The sequence below is a fragment of the Gymnogyps californianus genome, chromosome 5 (assembly GCF_018139145.2).
Source record: "Gymnogyps californianus isolate 813 chromosome 5, ASM1813914v2, whole genome shotgun sequence".
Taxonomy (NCBI): domain Eukaryota; kingdom Metazoa; phylum Chordata; class Aves; order Accipitriformes; family Cathartidae; genus Gymnogyps; species Gymnogyps californianus.
Window position 1 is genome coordinate 32,416,795 of NC_059475.1, and position 19,069 is coordinate 32,435,863.

The window sequence follows — 19,069 nt, forward strand, 5'->3', positions numbered from 1 at the left end:
TTTCGTCACTAATGCCATCGTTCTGGTTATGCATCACTCAGGGGTGAAGAGCAGGTCACACCGCGGTTGTGGTGGGAGCCTGGGGCAGCACAGCCCTTCGCTTCATGCTTGTGTTTCCCCAGCCAGCGACTGCGTGCTGGGACGAGGGACGTTCTCCCACCCCACCCCACCCCATCCCATCCCATCCCATCCCATCCCATCCCACCCATCCCATCCCATCCCATCCCATCCCACCCCATCCCACCCCACCCCACCGCATAGCAGGGCTGGCCGAGGACCGCCTTCACCCCGGCTGGCCCCGCCCCGCTGCCGGAGGCCCCGCCCCCTCCTCCCGCCCCGCCGGGCGTGGCGCCGCTCTCGTTTCCCGTCTCTGTTGCCGGTGCCGCTCTACCCCGCTTCCTGTCTTCGCCGCCTCCCCCCCCCCCCCCCCCCCCCGTCAGGGCGCCGGGCGGAAGTGCGCGGCGCGGCCATGGCGGCTGTGGATATCCGAGGTAGGGCTGGGGCGTGTGTGGGCGCTCGGGGCTCCCCGCTCGGGGCCCGCGGCCCGGGGGGGGGTGCCTCCGTGTCGAGCTGTGGGCCCTGCCCGCTGAGCTGAGCTCCGCCGGCGGGCGCGGGGAGCGCGGAGGGGTGAGCTCCTTCCGTGGGGCAGAGCGCGGCGGGCCTGGCTGCCCCGGGGCAGCTGCGGCTGAAGGAGGAGGTTGGCGTAACGGGCACCGTCCTGGCTGGCTGGAGGTTGCTGTGCTAATAGTATTCGCTGCAAGGAGCGTCCAGGTTACTGGACGATGAGTTGTGGCCAAAGGTGGGAGGGTGATAGAGCTGCTTCCTTTATTAGTGCTCTGTAGGGGCAGTGGAGCTACTAAGTTTGTTCGTATGTCTTTGAAAACTCTGCACAAGAGCGCTTAGTAGCGTTGCTAATGCATCTATGTCACGAGAAGGAACTGGGAGGAAAAACTGTGTAAAAAGCCGTTTTCTTGGACTTGAGGTAGGCTAGGAGAGTGTGTTCAGGGCCAGCTGGGAAAAACAAGCCTCCCTTCTGGTACACTTCTGCCTTTTCAGGTGGAATAAGGAGGTCCTGGGGTGAGACAGTAACATAAGGGAACAGCTCAAAAACAGAGTTTTAGCTCTGAAGCGTGGAGGAAAGTGGGAAACACTGGCATGTGTGGGACTTGCACTGGACCAAAGCAGTGAGTTAAGCTGGTAATCTTTACAGCGCTTCAGGTGGATGTGATGAGGCAGGCCAGGTGTTAGAAAAGCCAGAAAGAAAGCTGAAGTAACTGAGAACAGAAAGGTTTGGGTGAGAATTCAGGGATATGAATGTTTTGAAGAAGAAGGGATGATATTTGAATGAAATATTAAAGAAGGTTTACGTTGTAAACAAAATACAGGTTAAATTATTGTGAAGAGTTTGAACTTTGAGGGAGGAAGAGGGGGTTGAGAGGGCATGAGAAAGGAAATTATTTTTCTCCATCAGGGTGTCTGAATGGAATCACACCGAAAGCCTGTGTGGTGGGGTCTCAGAGAATGACCAAGAGCAGATATTTAGGGAAAGCTTGTGAGGGGTTAATTTTGATAATGCCACAGAGGTTTTTTTCCTTTTTTCTTAAAAATCTTACTTAATGATGTCTGCAGTCCTGTTTGCTTTTCTGACTGCCTTGTTTCATATTGCAGCAAGGAGCTATGTGGACAATTAATGGAGGAGTGCTGTATTAAGTTATTAGCTGGTATGAGAACCTTCTGTCTTAATCCAGATCATTTAAGTTCCCTCAAAGTCTTTTATCTAATATGAGTCAATATATTAAGTAGATTTTGAGGCATACTTCTATTTTTAAGCTATCAAACTATTTTACTGTTCCTCTCAGTTTGTAAAAGCCTAGCGTTGGGCTATCCAGCTGGCAAGGCCAGGTACAGCACATTGTGTGAATTGCTCTCCTCTCATTTTTTGCCATGGTTTGCTGGCTTGTCCCCCAAATTGTCTTGACATTCATGGCAGATTGGCATTATTGTCACAAGGACTTTACTTTTGCATCTGTGATGCAAATTCCACAAAAAGTGCTTTGAACAAGATGTCCTGTTTTTGAAAGGAACAGGGAAGCAGGAACACCATCCCTTCTTTCTCATACCCAAAATAAACACAAGTGCTCCCTTCTTAGTGGGAATAACAGGCATGTCAGGTTCATGGTTGGTTTTGTTCTTCCTCCCCTTTTTTCCAAGAATAGTTTAAGAGAACAATCTTGCTAGTTATAAAGGCAATTATAATCATTGGCACTAAGCAGCTATGGGTAATTGAGCCTTAGAGCCGAACTTTATATTCCGTTTTACAATATGTTTATCAGTCTATATACAGCATTATAGCTATGTATATATATGAAGCTTGCCTGACATTCCTCTTGAGAAATGTAGTTATTGTTAATCATACAAGCAAGAAAAGTTCGTATTTGAAATGTAATATGAGAATTTATTGTGGCAAGCACTTAAGATTTTGGTGGTGTTGGGAAGGAAAGCTTGTCTTTTGGTTTTGAAAGGCATTTAGGATAATCAGCGCTATCACAACTTAAGTGCTTAATAATGGATCTTAGTGCTGTGTTTCTGAGATTTCCTTTTTTTATAGTGAGGAGAGAGAATAGTGTATGTGAAATAACATGAATGCCTCTAGACTTCCCCCCCCCCCACCTCCCGCCCCATTCTGTGAAAGAGTTAGGCTGGCAATTATGAGATTAATAACGCAAAATGATTTATGCATGACTATTTATGCTGCATTTTTCCTGGTTTGCTGGGCAGCTAGTGTTACTTTATTAACTGTTCCTCAGAGAAGCTGCTAATAGTATATGAGCTGACATTTTTGGAACTGATTCAGTCATCCTTGAGCACGCAGAGTTGTTGCAGAAGTTAAATATTCACAGTGGAATGATAAGTGGGAGTTCTGGGTATGTATATAAAGCGTGAATGTAAGGGAATGGTTCCTGCGAGAAGGGAATGGTTCCTGCGAGAAGGGAATGGTTCCTGCGAGAAGGGAATGGTTCCTGCGAGAAGGGAATGGTTCCTGCGAGAAGGGAATGGTTCCTGCGAGAAGGGAATGTCAGTTCTTCATTCAGTCTTCAATGACTTCTCATCAATTACAGTTTTTAATTCTAAACAATACATGTCTCTGTTTTTTGCTTTCTTGTGTCTTGGAAATTCTAGCCTGGCTAGCAGCAAGGGGTTCTTGCTATAGTAATTCCCATAACATGCAACTCAAATCATGGGTTACAACAATTTAAAGGTATTTCCATTACAATCTCCACCTGTGGTCCCTTTGGACCAGACCATAGGGTTTAACATTGCAATGAACTCCTCCCCTTGCCCCTGCTCCAGCTTGGACTTATCCACAGACTGCAGTCCCGTAGGGGTGTACCTGCTCCAAGTGGAGCCTTACCTGTGAGCCACAGTCTCTTCAGGGGTATGCCTGCTGCAGCATGGACTTATCCACAGCCACAGTCGCTTTGAGGTGCACCTGTTCCAGCGTGGCCTTCTCCATGGGCCACAATGCCTTCAGAGATGTACCTGCTCCAGCGTGGTCTTACCCACCGCGCCAGTCCCTTCAGAAGTAAACCTGCTCCAACATGGCCTTACCCATGGCTGCAGTCCCTCCATGGGCGTACCTGCTCTGTCGTGGGCTTATCCAAGGCCACACGCTTTGAGGTGCTCCAGCATGACCTCATGCACAGCCACTGATGCTTCAAGGTGTACTTGCTGCAGCATAGACTTATCCACAGCCACAGATGCTTCAAGGTGTACCTTCTCCAGTGTGGATTTATCCTTGGGCCACAATCCCTTCAGAGGTATACTTGCTGCGGCACAGACATAACCACGGCCACAGACACTTCGAGATATACCTGCTCTGGCATGGGCTTATCCACGGCCACAGGTGCTTTGGGGTGTCTGCTCCAAATGAGTCTGTGACTCATCCACAGGTCACAGTCCCTTTGACTTGAGTTCACACTGGAGTTCCAGCCTGTCCAGTACAGCAGCACAGAAGCAGCAGCGATGCCCTGGCCATCTGCCAGCCCAGGTGCATGGCCATTGCTGTTATCAAAATGTTCCGAGGCACAGCAGAGTAAGATGATAAGCAGTACAGCAAGCAGCGAAATCAAAAAGCAGCCACTAGTGAGCACTAGACTCTAATATACAGTAAGGCAAGCAAGCCCCATGGCAAGCACAGGAGCCTGCCAATTAATAGCAAAACAGCAATAACAGCCATAAATTCAGTCTAGCACATTCCAATCAAATCTGTTGTTATCTCGAACCCTTCGAGCCCCACGTTGGGCACCAAAAAGGACTGTCATGGTTTGACCCCAGCTGGCAACTAAGCACCACACAGCCGCTCGCTCACTCCCCCCCAGTGGGATGGGGGAGAGAATCAGAAGAGTAAAGTGAGAAAACTCGTGGGCTGAGATAAAGACAATTTAATAGGTAAAGCAAAAGCCACACATGCAAGCAAAGCAAAACAAGGAATTCATTCACCACTTCCCGTCAGCAGGCAGGTGTTCAGCCATCTCCAGGAAAGCAGGGCTCCATCACGTGTAGTGGTTGCTTGGTAAGACAAATGCCATCACTCTGAACATCTCCCCCTTCCTTCTTCCCCCAGCTTTACATGCTGAGCATGATGTCATATGGTGTGGAATATCCCTTTGGTCAGTTGGGGTCAGCTGTCCTGGCTGTGTCGCCTCCCAACTTCTTGTGCACCCCCAGCGTACTCGCTGATGGGGTGGTGTGAGAAGCAGAAAAGGCCTTGACTCTGTGTAAGCACTGCTCAGCAATAATGAAAACATCCCTGTATTCCAAAACATAGCACCATACTAGCTACTGTGAAGAAAATTAACTCTATCCCAGCCAAAACCAGCACATATCTGCTTGAGGAACATCATTTTGCTGCAGTGTGATAATAAAATCCAGGGATTTTAATTCAAATGTCCCCAAATCTGTAGGAACTTAACTGGCATATAATGATTTGCAGGGTATAGAGTATGTTTCATTTAAAAAGCTTGCTTTTTTATATAATTGTTTATACTCTGTAGTTAGATTTCTGTAATTTCCACTGAGTTATGGAATAAGTAATTTGCTGCAGGCAATTTGGCAGATTAATTGTAGAGTCAGGAATAAACTCTCTTTTTCAAGACTACTGGGAAACATCTGCCCAAAGATAGCATCTTCATGTCTGTCATTTTGAGTTTTTTTGTTTATTATAGATTTCACCCACATCAAAAATAATAATTTTTGAAACATAGCAGTATCAGCTGCTGTGAAATCTTAGTGATATGTATTTCAATAACAGAACATCTTGGAAATGTTACCAATGCCACTTTTTTGTTTCACTCAGTAGTTTACTCATTGGCTTTAGCAAAAGAAAACTCTTGGTTTAATTAATAGATCTCTGTAGTGTTTTACCTATTTTTCGTCATCATAGTTTACAGCTTGGAAACTATTTTTGTAAGAAATAAACTATTTTAAACATGACCAGGCTCAGATTTAGCGTGGGGTGTATCACTCCCCGCCCCCCCCCCCCCAATGATTCTAACTTAGTTTAATAAATTCAACTTACTTAGCAGAGACCTAGCTTTCAAAAGGAACCATGCTTTGAATTGTCTTTCTACTCAGCTAATGCTGTGGCTTATAAAATAAACTACATAATACTACTGAGTAGGTGTAGTGTGATAATATTATGTACAGTATCAGAGCTAATTCACTGCCACCAACAGTGCACACACACATGTGCACACAGACCCTGCTCACATTCTTGAGACATAAAGGTATACCAGCAGCTAGCAGTCAAGGAAAGTGCAATAATAAAACAAGGCTATATTTCTATTGTGTACCTACAACAGAACTGCAGAAGGTTAAAGGATATGAATTATTATTTGAATTCTATGAAACACATTTTTAATTAGAACTGGTTTGTGTGAGGCTGTGTTCCACCTCCTTCCCCCGCTATAACGATTAATTGGTGGCAATTTACTCTTGGAGGTATTTGTAGTGTTTCTGGCTACTTTGGTACTCAGTGTAGATTTCTCTTCCTAGATAATCTCTTGGGAATTTCCTGGGTTGACAGCTCCTGGATTCCAATATTAAACAATGGGAGTGTGTTGGACTATTTCTCAGAGCGAAGTAACCCGTTCTATGACCGAACATGTAACAATGAAGTTGTCAAAATGCAGCGGATGACCTTGGACCATTTGAAGTAAGTTGTAATTTGGAACTGCTTCCTGTGCAGTGTCCTTTTGTCCCTCCATCCAGAGGCTTTGATGGTTGAATGGAGGCATGCTGGAAGCCTCCTTCTGTTCTGTGCTTTTTAGTCCCACCACTTGCCAGGGAGCCCAGCTTTTTTTGTATTTGGATGTCTTCTACTTTCTCTTATGCTTAACACCTCCTTGAAATGGCATGAACGTTTCTATGTATGTTCTGAGATTCCAGTAAATCACCTTTTAGATATTTCTCTGAATTAGAAAAGCTGTCTTCTTTCATTCTCCCAGCTCAACAGAACCGGAGTAATGGTAATGTAGTTAAATGTTTTTCTATGGTGAATAGGGTTTATGTTAGGGCATACTTTGAGTTCATAAATAGTTTGTTTTTCCATATTCCACTGGCTACGTGCCATAATTAGTACATAGTTCCTCCAAAGAGCTGGCTTTTTAGTATGGATAATAAAAGTAGTGAGTGTTGTAAATAAACTGATCACAGATGGTTGTGTAATGAGATTGCAGCACACGCAAGTTAACTTTCTTTGCAGTTCCCCATCTGCCACACTGAGCACAAGTGAGATGTTTGAGAACTATTTAAAGACTCCACAATATGATAGGGAGTGTGCAAGCTGAACTAAAAGTTCATTGGCAAAGTCACTTGTGCTCAGATGTGGTTGCAGAGGGGCTTTCACATCAGACACACAGATGGTCACATCATATACCAGTCCTTTGTTTCTGTGTTTAAATGACATCTCTGATGATAAATTGTAATCTTTCTTGCTATTTGTTTGTTTGCTAACATTTTCTACTTAGATGTTGCGTCAGGTTGTTGTAACTCCCTTTGTATATGAAGCTAGGTTTTGATAGCTAGCTCAGGAAATCCTATGCCTTTATTTACTGCACATTATATAGAAGAGCTTCCAAAGCATCAGAAATTCATCCCTTTTACTGCCAGGCCTTTTGGTAGCTCTTCACATCCTACAGATTTTACTTTGAGGAAGATACTTATTCTGGTTGCTTCTTTTTCAGCCAGATGGTTGGAGTGGAGTACATCCTTCTTCATGCTCAAGAGCCCATTCTCTTCATTATCCGAAAGCAGCAAAGGCAATCTCCAACACAAGGTAAGGTCACTCAGTTCTTGTCACTGTTGAGAAGGCCGATCAGTTAGTCGCTTCTATCTGTTCCTAACTTGTGTTTAAGCACTTCTGGTTCCCCTTTTCTGTCTTTATCTTAAATCTAAATAAAAGGGTATGACGCTTTGTGGTGGCGTGGAGATATTTTGTCTAGCAGAGTGACCTCTAGTGTGCTAATAGCAGGGATTGCCATCTTGTGGTGAAATGTGAAGAGTGCAACGAGAAAGTGCTGCCCTGTGGTGTATTTTGCCATGGGAAATTGATAATAGCATTCATGCCATGTCGTATTTATCTGTTAGGATATGCAAGAGTTTTCATTTTAATTATTTGAATATAAGGCTAATGATGTCCTTGCTTGTGGCCGATGAGCTTAGTTTAGTTTGAGCTAATCATCTGAAGTGGCTAGTATGTGATTTATTTATTTATTTTGGAGAACCATGATTTGCATTAGTTAGGAATAGGAATCATTTATGCTTCTGTTTGTGTCACGTCACTCTCTTATTCTGCACTATTTCCACCTTCAACTGTGGATTGGTTATACTGCTAAATAGGATCTTGTCAGTAGAAGATGACGACCCATGTGAAAAATGACCATGAGATATCGCAAATGCTTGTTGTTTTGGTTATTCCTCTGAGAACTGAGTATTTTGGAATCGTGAGGGAATCTTGTGACAACAGCAGCACTCCTTCTTGCAGTGTCACTGATGACCATTCCAAGTTTTAAATGAAATACCTTAGCTTTTTTTCCCATTTGCATGCAGCTGGCTTCATTATTCCTTTTTAACTTTAAATTTGTTTGTGTGTGTGTGATTAAAAAAGTAGCCGCATTTCAATAGTTATTGGACTGTCTTCTGTGTTTACTGCATGTGTATGTAAAATAATTTAGGTTATTTCAGAATCAGCTTTATAGAAAAGAAAGGGTTAATGCTAGTTATTTCTTAACTTATTTTTTAGTGACTTAGGCTCTGCATGTGTATTTTGATCTTCTACAGGACTTTGCCTTGTCTAGCAATGCTTCTTATTTGCTTATATCAGGTAATGACCTCTTTGTATTGCAGTTCCATACTGAAAAAGAACATATATGATTCCTTCTTTAATAGATTTTTCGAGTTGTTTCTTTATTAAAGGTTTTGAATCTGGCTTTCAAAAGGTGAGTATGGAAATATCATGGAGCCCTTAATTTCCTGTTTTGACACTTTTTAGATCAAGAGTAGAGCTGGGGCTTCCACAATATGTGTGTTCAGACTTTTGCTATAATGCAAATGTATGTTTGGTGGAACTTAACTGGGACTTGTTTGGTAACGTTTTTCCTATCGTGACTGTACAGTTTACGCTAGGTACCTTGATTGAGTCGCATAGTTCTCTAGCTCAAATGTTACCCATGTGTTTCATTTTGTCATGGTACAGATATGAGTGTATTTGAGACATGAGAATGGGGATGGAAAACTAAAATTTAATGAGTTCACAGCTAGTGTTGAGTACTCAGAACTGGTGCAGGCCTGTCTTATGACTTCTGTGTGTTTTTTAAAAAAAGTATATTCTAAATTCTTTAAGCCAAGAGTTTGCCTGTTTGAAGTGATTTTGGAAAAATCTTTAGATCCAGTATTAGGGAGAGTTACGTGTCTAGGAAAGTAGGCTGCTCTGGTACAGAGCTGTGAGACAGTAAAGCTGCTGTTCTGTGTCTTGCTCCACTTCTAAGGAAATGCTGAGAATCTTCTTTCTTTTGAGGAGAAGTGGGTACTGGCTGTAATATGCACCCAGCTGTCTTGGTCTGTTAATTTAGGCAGGTGTCCAAGCTTCATAAAATGCAAGTACTGGATGAATTGGGTCCTGTCAGTAAAAAGGTTCAGACAGAAAGTGTTAATACAGATGGAGGAACTGGAACAAATGTGTGTGCAGGTAAGATCCTTAGGAATGTGAAGCTGATAGCATTGCTGTAGTTTCTCAATTGAAGAATGTTTAGGAGAGTATTACAGAGGCAATTGTGATGTTCTTCTGCACTGCAGCTCTAATGAACAAGAATTTTTGATCGGTCAAGAGAGTTTCCAAATCTGATTTAGCAAATGCCTTTGGAAGGTAGTCTTTTTTTTGGCAGAATGTTATTAATTTAGAAAGGCATGCTCTGTGTGTGCTTAGCTGCCATTGGGTCTGGGAAATCTAGCTAAGAGGACTGTACAAGTTGGAGAAAGCTGAGGCCAGAAGAATGAGATCTTATGTTGTTGTGGATTTCTACGGGTAGCAAAGGCAAGTGGAACTACTTCCAGTGCGGTTCACTTGACTTCTCTTGTGTAGCTCTGAAAACCCCAACTCTTGTAAGGTCAATTACTTGTTTGCAGTTGGACAGGACTTAAAGCTGATGCTTTTCTATCTCTAAAGGAGACCTTGGGTTTTTTTCCCCTTATCAGTCTGTGGCTAAGGTGCAAATAAAACACCTTGAAGGAAAAGGTTAAAAAGAGAAAATTTGGTGATGAGATAAATATTGCAATTTCTGCTTACTGCTGAAATTCAGCAACAAATACACAGTCTTCAGCCAGAGCTTTAAACTGATCCTGCCTTTTTTTTCTTTCTCCCCACAGCTATTCCATTGGCCGACTACTATATTATTGCTGGAGTGATTTATCAGGCACCTGACTTAGGGTCTGTCATCAACTCCAGAGTTGTAAGTGTTCTGTGCATTTGACGTATACCCATTTGTATCTGCTTTTGCCTTCGGTTGTTCCCCAGGCTGTTTAAATCCCTCCTTCACTGTTTTGAGGAAAGATCTTGTGTAGTACAGTAACTTAAACCCCACTGGTTAATATGGTGTGCATCCCCCATGGAAATGAAAGATCGTGGGAGAGTGCAGTATGGTCCAAAAAGTAGGATACATTGTTTAAGGATGAAGGCTCAGAATAACTGAAGCTATGCAGTTGGCAGAACAGCATGAGGTTTGAATAATCAAAAGAAAAATTACATGACAAATACATATGAAATAGCAATTAAATACCTATTCAGTGAAGCTTGCTTTGGAATGTTAATGTTAAGGTAATGTAATATTTCTCTTTAAATGAGGCTTATATTTTTAAGTTGATGTGGTATTTCTTTTTAAATTGGATACTCGGGTTTGTTTTGATTTCTTCTGTTCTAGTAAACCACTGCTTTTGCAAGTTTTTCTCCGTCAGTTTAGAAAAGCACTTCAGAAAAGGTCTTGTAAGAGCCTGTTAAAGAGATTACATTCTTGGTCCAAAACTAGATATCCCAAGTTCCCTTCCCAGAACAAAAATGAATATAGAATACTAATTTTAAAATCCTTGCTTTCAAAAATTTACACTCTATTTTCTCCTTAAATTCTGAACACTGTTCTTGTTCTGAAAGCTCACTGCAGTGCATGGAATTCAGTCTGCTTTTGAAGAAGCTATGTCCTACTGTCGCTATCACCCATCCAAGGGCTACTGGTGGCATTTCAAAGATCAAGAAGAACGAGGTATGATTCCTAGTTGCTCCTGCGTACTTTGGGGGAGGGAAGGTAATGTAGGGAAAAGCTTGAGGCAATGCACAGTGATGGTGTAGAGATGAGGTTAAGTGTCTGTCTGTCTGAAGGGTAAGTTAGTGCTCCCTGTCAGGTGGAAGGAATCTTGCTCTTCTGTGCTAGTGGGGATGAACGTTGAGGCATGGGTGGGAGATGAAAATGGTGAGCCGTGTATCATCAAAGTGGGTAACTCTTCAACCCCCTGGAGACCAAAGTACATTTTCAGAAGCCAAACCAGTTTGTCAGGAGGTAAGAATTGTCCTTAATCTGTCTTCCACAAAAAAAATAACTGATGTCAAAGGGAAAATGTAGGTGAAGTTTAGAGGAGAGACGAATACCAACTTGTCATACAACAAAGAACCGCTAAGAGATCAGAACTTTTAATACAGCTTTCTCTTACATTTCTGTGACTTGCAGAGAAAGCTAAACCAAAAGCCAAGAAGAAAGAAGAACCAAGTTCTATTTTCCAAAGGCAACGGGTAGATGCTTTGCTTTTAGACCTAAGACAAAAGTTTCCACCCAGATTTGTTCAGGTATGATACTTATAAGCCATAGTATTACTGTAACTTACTTAGAACTTAAGGCAGTCATAAGTACTTGAACCACTGAAGCTGAATGGGAATTTTGTGTGCTTTCTGCAATGGTAACATGGATTAGATAATATATTTGAAATGGAAGGCTCTGACTGGAGTGTAGGATTCTCCTTTGTAATTGCAGGAGTCATTAAGACCTTGGCAAAACTATGAGGGTGGATTTTATTATACAAATTCCTTATCTAATCACAGAGGGTCTGTCCTTGTCAGCTATCAGATTTTGCTGCTGCTTCCAGTTTCCTGCTTTGTGAGCTCAATCAAGCCACCACAGCTATTTTGGTTTAGTTACTCCATTGTTCTGGAGGCTCATTACTTAGCGTGGAAATTCTTGGCATTCTGTGAAGTTGTTGTGATTACCTCTGATTGTCTCTTGTAGCCATTTGTTCCACCAGGTCTTCTGCTTGGGAGCAAAGGAAATGATGTTTACTCCTCAGATGTGGGAAAGACTGGCTAACTGCGTATTTTTTGCTTTAGTGCTTTTCAGTTGTCAGAGGAAAAACTGGACGTTATAAAATGTTAATTGGATTTTGTTTAAAGTGTATTTAGTGATCCCTTCTACCCTCAACTCTTACGTATAAGAGCACATTGCTTGGTTTATATTTCTAAATAAATAGTAGGAAGGGTTAAGAATTATGACTTTGGTTCCACTGATGGGTTATTTTTTTTTTCTTCCTCCCCCACAGCAAAAGCCTGGAGAAAAGCCTATCCCAGGTAAAACTCTAATATTTTCACAAGACTTAAAAAATGGGCTCTATATAGCGGTGTCTTCCAGTTGCCATTTAAGCTCCTTGCTGCTGCTGCTGAGGTGGTTAGGAATTCTGGGCTTGTCTAATTGTGCAAAGTACTAGATAAGAGCAAAGTACTAGATAAGAGTTCTCTGTGACAGCCAGAGTGAAACTGAAAAAATGCGTATTCTACTCCTGCCCTTTCTGTCTGTAAAACTGTATTGCCTGAAGGTCCAAATGCAGGAAATGGTCTTTGAAAGCAGGAGGAGGGTGAAAGGGTGAATGAGGGAACAGTTTAGTCGGTCCAGCATCTTAGTGATTTTGCATGGTGCTACAAGCTCAAGAAAGCATGTGAAGGCTTTGAGTTGATCGTAAGCAACCTCAAAACAGGAAAAGCATGAACTGTATCTCTTCAATCTATTCCACTTTTTTACCCTTATAGGTAGGAATTTAGTCCTTGGTTATTCTTATACCTTTGAAATTAATTTTGCCCGTTGAACATCAACAATATTTTCTAAGTACTCTGAACAGTATTTTAGGAATAAAAATTGGAGGTTTAACTTTCTTTTGCTGTTATTTCTGAAGTGGATCAAATCAAGAAGGAACCAGAACCAGCCCCTGAAGCTGTCAAGCCAGAGGAAAAAGAGACTGTAAAGAATGCTCAGCAGAGTGCTGGCGCTAAAGGACCACCTGAAAAACGGATGAGACTCCAGTGAAGGGAGAAGTTGTTACACATCTGGATTAGTCAGTACCTGGAAAACAGGAGATTCTTGCTCCACTTTCTTTATATTTAAGCTCTTCCACTGAGACTGACAATTCAGGGACTGAAGTCCTTGTAACAGCTTTTTCTGTAGAAACCTGTCATGAAAATGTTAATGTCAGGATGTGAGCTGCCTCAAAGAAGGTGTTTTCAGTCTTCATCTTATTTTGAATGTTGGCTTCTGGGAGTGGTTTTCACATGGACATATTTTGCAGCCTCCTGAAATCTTTACAAACTCTTGCATCCCTTGTGTCTTGGTTTCCTATGTAAAAAGAACAAACCTTTATATAAAAAAAAAAATCTGAATTCTTGGCAAATAAAAGTCTTGGCTGCTGGAATGCTTTTCTTAAATGCTTACTTTGTTAGTAGCAAATATGCCATATGTGCTGGCAGCATTTTTTTGCTTGGATATCGGAATATATTGTGTGCTTTTTTGAGGAAGAAAAGTTCAAGTAAAGGATTTAGGCTGCTAGCTATAAATAGCTGTGCCTTTAGTATGCTTGGGATACAGATAAAAGATTTGATAACTGGAGGCTCAAATCCATGTAATTAGATGTCAAACTGCTCTCAGTCTCTAAATGTTCTTGGGCACTCATTTTACTTAATGGCTAAGCTGGTCTTTTATTATAAAAGCTAGTGTTCTGTGAGGGAGATTTATGATGACATAAAACAGGCTAAAATGTCTTGCTGTTGCACACTCAGTGAAGCTGCTTATATTTCTCCTTTTTTCACTGTAACTGAAATATATCAATTACATCTCTTCCTCTGTGCTTCTAGCACTTTCTTGCTGCATCTGATCACCTTCATTAGTCATCTGCCTTTTAGACCTGAGGAGGTAGGGCAGTGGAAGAGAAACATCACTGACAGCTATACACTTTGCTATTTAAACTTGTTGCTTACACAAACCTTTTTTTTTTTCCAGAAAAATTATAAGTCATCCATTGCAAAGAAAATGACTATTGGTTTGGTTTTGTTTTTTCATTGCAGTAATGGAGCAATCCTTAAAATAGCTTGCCTGCTTTTCACAACTGTTACCTGCTTTCTTATAGTAAACTAAAACTAAACGAAAAAGGTCTGTACATAGCAAACAAAATGTAAATAGGAAGGAAGACTAAGATATGCTTAGATAGCTGTGTCAAATTTATTTTGAGGTTGTAAGAGACTCTTTCTGTTTCAGTAACTTAATAAACAGCTCTGACTGGATAGCTATTGAATGATGGAAAGACCCATGTAATTTTTGTCCTGTAATCCAAAGCTGTAATGTTAAAGATGTGGATAAGCCAATAGCTGTTCACTGTTGATGCAGATACAGACCTAAAATTCATATATCGGTGTACTTAAGTATGTATTAGATTTATTTCATACCATGTGGATCAAGTTTGAACAGCTATTTCTCCAAATGTTGATAGAAATAGATAATAAGCTAGTGTGAACTCTTAAATCAGGTGAAGATATAGAAAGCAGTTATTCTGGGATGCTCAAAACAAGACAGAGCTAATTATTCAGCATTGAATAATTACAAGGTAGTGTGAATACACTTAGAACAAAAGGGTGTTGATTCTTTCTTGTATTAAAGAAATTCCTCTGAAAGCAGGGAGCTCAAGAGCCACCAAAGCCAGCATCTCACCCACCCCCATGATGGAAGGAAAGAAAAGACAAATATGGAGCCTTTATAAAACTGAGTACTGCGAAGCAAGTAAGAAAGTAGAGAACTCTTGTTCTGTCTTGTAGTACAAGAATAGAGGGACAAGTTAATGAAGCTGAATTGGAGTTACATTTAGACTGAATCGTTATACTCAATGCTCAGGATTTGAGCTGGTTCAGAGGTGAGGGTGGAACTTGAAGGGGCAGACTGTCCTCCTGTCTGCATCTCTTAACAGCCTTTTTGCTTTCTGCAGAAATATCTGGTATTGGCTGGTGTCAGAAGGCATTGAAAAGGATGGACTTCTGGTCTGATCCCATCTGAGTTAAAGTGCCAGCATCTAAGCTATTGAGAGGATAGAAAATGGCTTCCATGCATGAAACAATGCATTTGAATGTGATCAGCCCCTTCCAGGGGAATGATCTTTTCCTAAGAGAATTATATTAGAAAGCAGTAAGGGACGTTACCAATGAGTGTGTTGATTTCTTAGTAGCTGTCCTTCAATGCTGAAGGTTTGCCATATGAGGGAAAGAGGGACTAAAATAACTTCTGATCCTGTTACTTGCTGACAAGATATTCTAAAATAATTTTATCAGTTAAGTGAGCTTTGATATTAACTTACTCAAGTGACATGTCAGATATTACTGTTAAACTCCAAGCAGTTATTGTCAAAAAGCTGTTAAACAGCTATCTTCTAGTCAGTAATGTTTTTCAGTGTATGAGAATCTAAGCCTTTTCTCTCTGGTATTTATACACTGTCTCTTGGTTTGGAGCCTGAGCACTGAAGTCCAAAGTCCTTTAAAGGACCTTCAGTATTTTTAAAGCTTATAGATGAAAGGGAGATAAGCAAGCAGTTCTGAAATTTGCCCTGTGTGTCACTTTCTTTTGCATAAAGGAGAGATTTGGTTGTACAGGAGAGCTATCTCTAGTTTTTGCTCTTAGTAACCATTCAGACTTCAAAAGGGCTTTTCTTGGCCTAAATCACGGGGCAGGAGGAGCTAAAAATGACCTAGAACTCTAATAGAAACATTCTCCTGAGAGCCTGAAAGTACATATAAATGTGTCTATACACATGAACAGGTATGCATACATGTATATACATGTGCGTATATATACACATACATGCAAAAATCCAGCCAGATTGTAGGAAGAGGGGCAGTCTAGCTACCTCAGTTCACTGTGTAAAGCTAATGGTGTCTCGGATGCAGCAGAAATACTGTTTCAGCTTTTCACTAAGTAAGGTCTGACTAGGCTATGTGTTATTCTCGCTCATTCCTCTTTGCCGCTCCGCCCCCATACTTTGTATTTTGGTCACCTTTTCCTAGCAAAGAAAGTTAGATGCTGTTTGGACAGTCAGTACGTGGTGTTTGCCAAAGCAAGCTGTACTTGGAGCAAGGTTAGAATGGTATAGGCAATAGGAGGGACAAGGCAAAGGGGAGAGATAAGCTTTGAGACATGGAGGTTCCCTGTGAGAAAAATGGTGGAGATACGTTGTGCAAATAGATTGTGGCTTCACTGAACCAACAGATGGCTTCTGAACAAAAGCTGATGTGATACACTTCAGGTTTTTTCGATATTTTTTCAATGGCAAAGCAAATTATGATAACTAGGCATTCAAGGTTCAAGACAGTTTTTCTTTTTTCTTGGAGAGGAAGGCGATAAAGTGTTGCTTTGGTCCTGTAATCGTACACAGAACAAACAAATGGTCACTTATGTGATGAGTGTCCTTCTGTAGCCTAATGTGGATCATAGATGGATGGGTGTTGGGGAGAAATTTTCCCAGTGGGATGAGTTATGATGTATTATTGATCTCTCAACCATCAGAAGGCTTCGTTTCTTTCTGCCAGGGCAGTGGATTTCAACCTGTGGTCCACAAGGCTGCTGCAGTTTTGTGACCTGTTCCTAAAGACTCAACAGAAGGTAAGTGAGAAAAGTAAACCTCTTGCTGGTAGGATTCAATCCCACAGGAGCTTGCACCTTCACTGGAAATTTTAGGGGGCTACAAGATTGAAAAAAAATGTGAAAAACACTGGTGAATCGTGAGAAGGCCAGTTACACCTGCCAAACAAATGTTTCTACAGATGAAGTAGCTACGGATTGCTGCGATATTTTTTCCCTGCTCTACTGTAAGGTCAGTCATTTTTTCTTCCAACCTATTAATTGTCTTATAATGGGAATCTTTCCCTCCCTTCCCTTTGATCTTTACCTGATCAGAGTATAGAAGTGCAAGGCTCTGGTAACCTGAACACAACAGTGTCATCCCTTTTTATGTAACCTCGATGCTGAAGGGCTTGCTTAGGTGCTCAATGCAGTGTCACAAACTTAAGTTGACACTTCCTCCCAAGAATAACCTGCCATGAGTTCAACAATGGAACCAGAGTACTTTCTAGTCCTAACTATATAGTTATGTTTATATTAAAAGAGAAAGAAAGTAGTAGGCAACTTCGGGGGCCGGGGGGGGAAGACATGTCTCTAGCAAGTTGGCGGAGTGACTTAGTAGGGCCTTTTCTATAACTTAAGGAGTGATCCCGCAGCAGAAGTATGTATTTAAAAATAGCGGTCCAGACACTGCAAACAAAGATTATGTAACAGGATTTTTCTATTATAGTTATTGTGGTCTGAGTTATATTTATTTCAAAAGACATAATCTGATGTAGTTCACAGCCCTGGAATGCAAAACTGATACTTGAAAAGTAGTGGACAATTATTCAACAACTAACTGCACATAAAAGACTTCACAGAAAATAGTTTCTATAATTTTAAAATTAAAACTAATAAGAAAACAAGTCTAAGGCTAACACAAGTCACAACTTTGTTCACTTTTAGGTAAAGCAGTAATAAAATTTCAAACAATATACAGTTATGGATATCTAGAAAGATCCTAATAGAAGCAGGCATCCTCCTGTTTTCATTCCTTTAATCTGAGGTACTGTATTACAAGGTGTACACTACTAATGCTGGCCACACTTGCAACGAATGAGCAAGGTGCCAGTTCACAGAATCTGAAGCCCCTTTGGACAACTGTTGGTAACCTCCACAGCTGTTGGTTAGGCCTGCCATGTGCCCAGCTGAAGGTACCAGCCCACTCGGGACCCTGGGGCATGAGGCAGCAGAGGGAGGCTCTGAGCACTCTGCCAGCTTCTCTCACTGCTCAGCCTCCTGAGGGGCAGTGCTTGTCTCGGGCAGTTTGAAATGTTAAGTGTTGCTGCCCATGCCAGGGTGATGGTCAGCACCCAGGAGTTGGTGCTGAAAGGCAGGATCCCCGAGATGGAGATGGGGTGGTGGGAGGGTGCACCTCCTGCAGCTGAGAAAGGTAAGGACCATAGCAGGTTGGACTTCATTCCAGACATGCTTTCAGTGCTGAAAAGAAAGTTGTGAAGAGTTCCCAAAAGATAACAGCTGTGGCTCTGTCGAAACCCGGCAGTATGTGCCAAAAAACCAGTGTGCATAGCTGTGCTGCACAGGACATCCTGTCTTACCACAATTCAGATCACTGTCTTATAGCTGTGTCTTGATGGAGCTGTTCCCTAAAAGAGGGATGGCAGCCAAGTGGTAGATGTACCTGTAAGCTCTCTCTTCCCAGTGCTCTGCAAGCACAAACCTTTAGAAAGGCCGTGATGTGGGAAAACAGCTGTTGCATCAGTGATGTCTGTAATTAAGGCACATTGCTGTAGGTATGTAGCAGCTGTGGTGTAGATAGGCTTTATGCTTTTATACTTGGTGCTATTAGTTTGCCTCTATATTATTGAATGTAGTGGAAGTGAATTCCCCCCTGGTTCTACCTTTTTCTTTGGTGTGCATGTGTATAGCTGTAGTAGCTATAGTAAGGCACATGCTAAGAAAGGGCACCAAGGAGTGCTATGTCCTAGTAACCAGCTAGGAGACTAGTATTTCTGTACTTTTTCATTTCAGACCCTAAGCTTTTCCAAATATTTATTTTGAGCTGAAATAGTCTGTTCCTGATCACTCACAAATTATCCTTTAATAAAAAAAGTGAACAAAGCAAAAGCCAGCCAGCCTTTGAGCTATTAAAACAGATTTTCCCCCTTGTGGTCTAACCAAATGATCCCTTTGCTTAACACAAACATCCGTGACAAGGAGTGTGAAGCTGAGCTGGGGCCCCTTCTCGCTATGTCTGCTCAGAAGGAGAAACGCCCATTAATTTGAAAAGGAAGATAATAAAAAGCTGGGAACGTGCTTCTGGTAGGCTAATTTATTTGTTCCTCCCCACAAGAGTCTCCGTACGTACTCAAAGAGCAGGGGATGGATGTCTCAAGCTGCCCTTGCAGCCCTCTGAGATGTAGGCCCAGGCTGCAGGGTGCCGTTTCCACAGGGGGAAGGTGAAGGGGGCCGCGATGCCACTGCTCCTCCCCAGCCGCGGCCCTCCCCGCTGAGGGGCAGTTGGAGGCCTCGGGGCGGTTCCCCCCGGGCAGGGCCCTTCCAGGCTCCATCCCCTCACAAAGTGGGGTGTGGGGCGGCACCGGGCAGCGGCG

At 42.1% G+C, this 19,069-nt stretch overlaps 1 protein-coding gene across 1 annotated transcript; it reads left to right on the forward strand.

Annotated features, from left to right (window-relative positions):
• Positions 1–441: 441 nt before the first annotated feature.
• On the forward strand, positions 442–14,142 carry MED6 (mediator complex subunit 6). Its single transcript, XM_050897277.1, has 8 exons — positions 442–491; positions 6,055–6,214; positions 7,245–7,336; positions 9,925–10,007; positions 10,703–10,811; positions 11,274–11,389; positions 12,133–12,160; positions 12,760–14,142. Exons 1-8 carry the CDS (start codon positions 470–472, stop codon positions 12,888–12,890), a joined length of 741 nt encoding a protein of 246 aa, XP_050753234.1. The 5' UTR covers positions 442–469; the 3' UTR covers positions 12,891–14,142.
• The last annotated feature ends 4,927 nt before the right edge of the window (positions 14,143–19,069 follow it).

What these genes read in the sequence shown, in the direction of transcription:
- MED6 (XM_050897277.1), top strand. Translation starts at nt 470, where the DNA reads ATGGCGGCTGTGGATATCCGAG. An exon ending in CTGTCATCAACTCCAGAGTT is followed by an intron (nt 10,008 to 10,702) that starts GTAAGTGTTCTG and finishes TTGTTCTGAAAG; the next exon opens with CTCACTGCAGTGCATGGAAT. An exon ending in TTCCACCCAGATTTGTTCAG is followed by an intron (nt 11,390 to 12,132) that starts GTATGATACTTA and finishes CCTCCCCCACAG; the next exon opens with CAAAAGCCTGGAGAAAAGCC.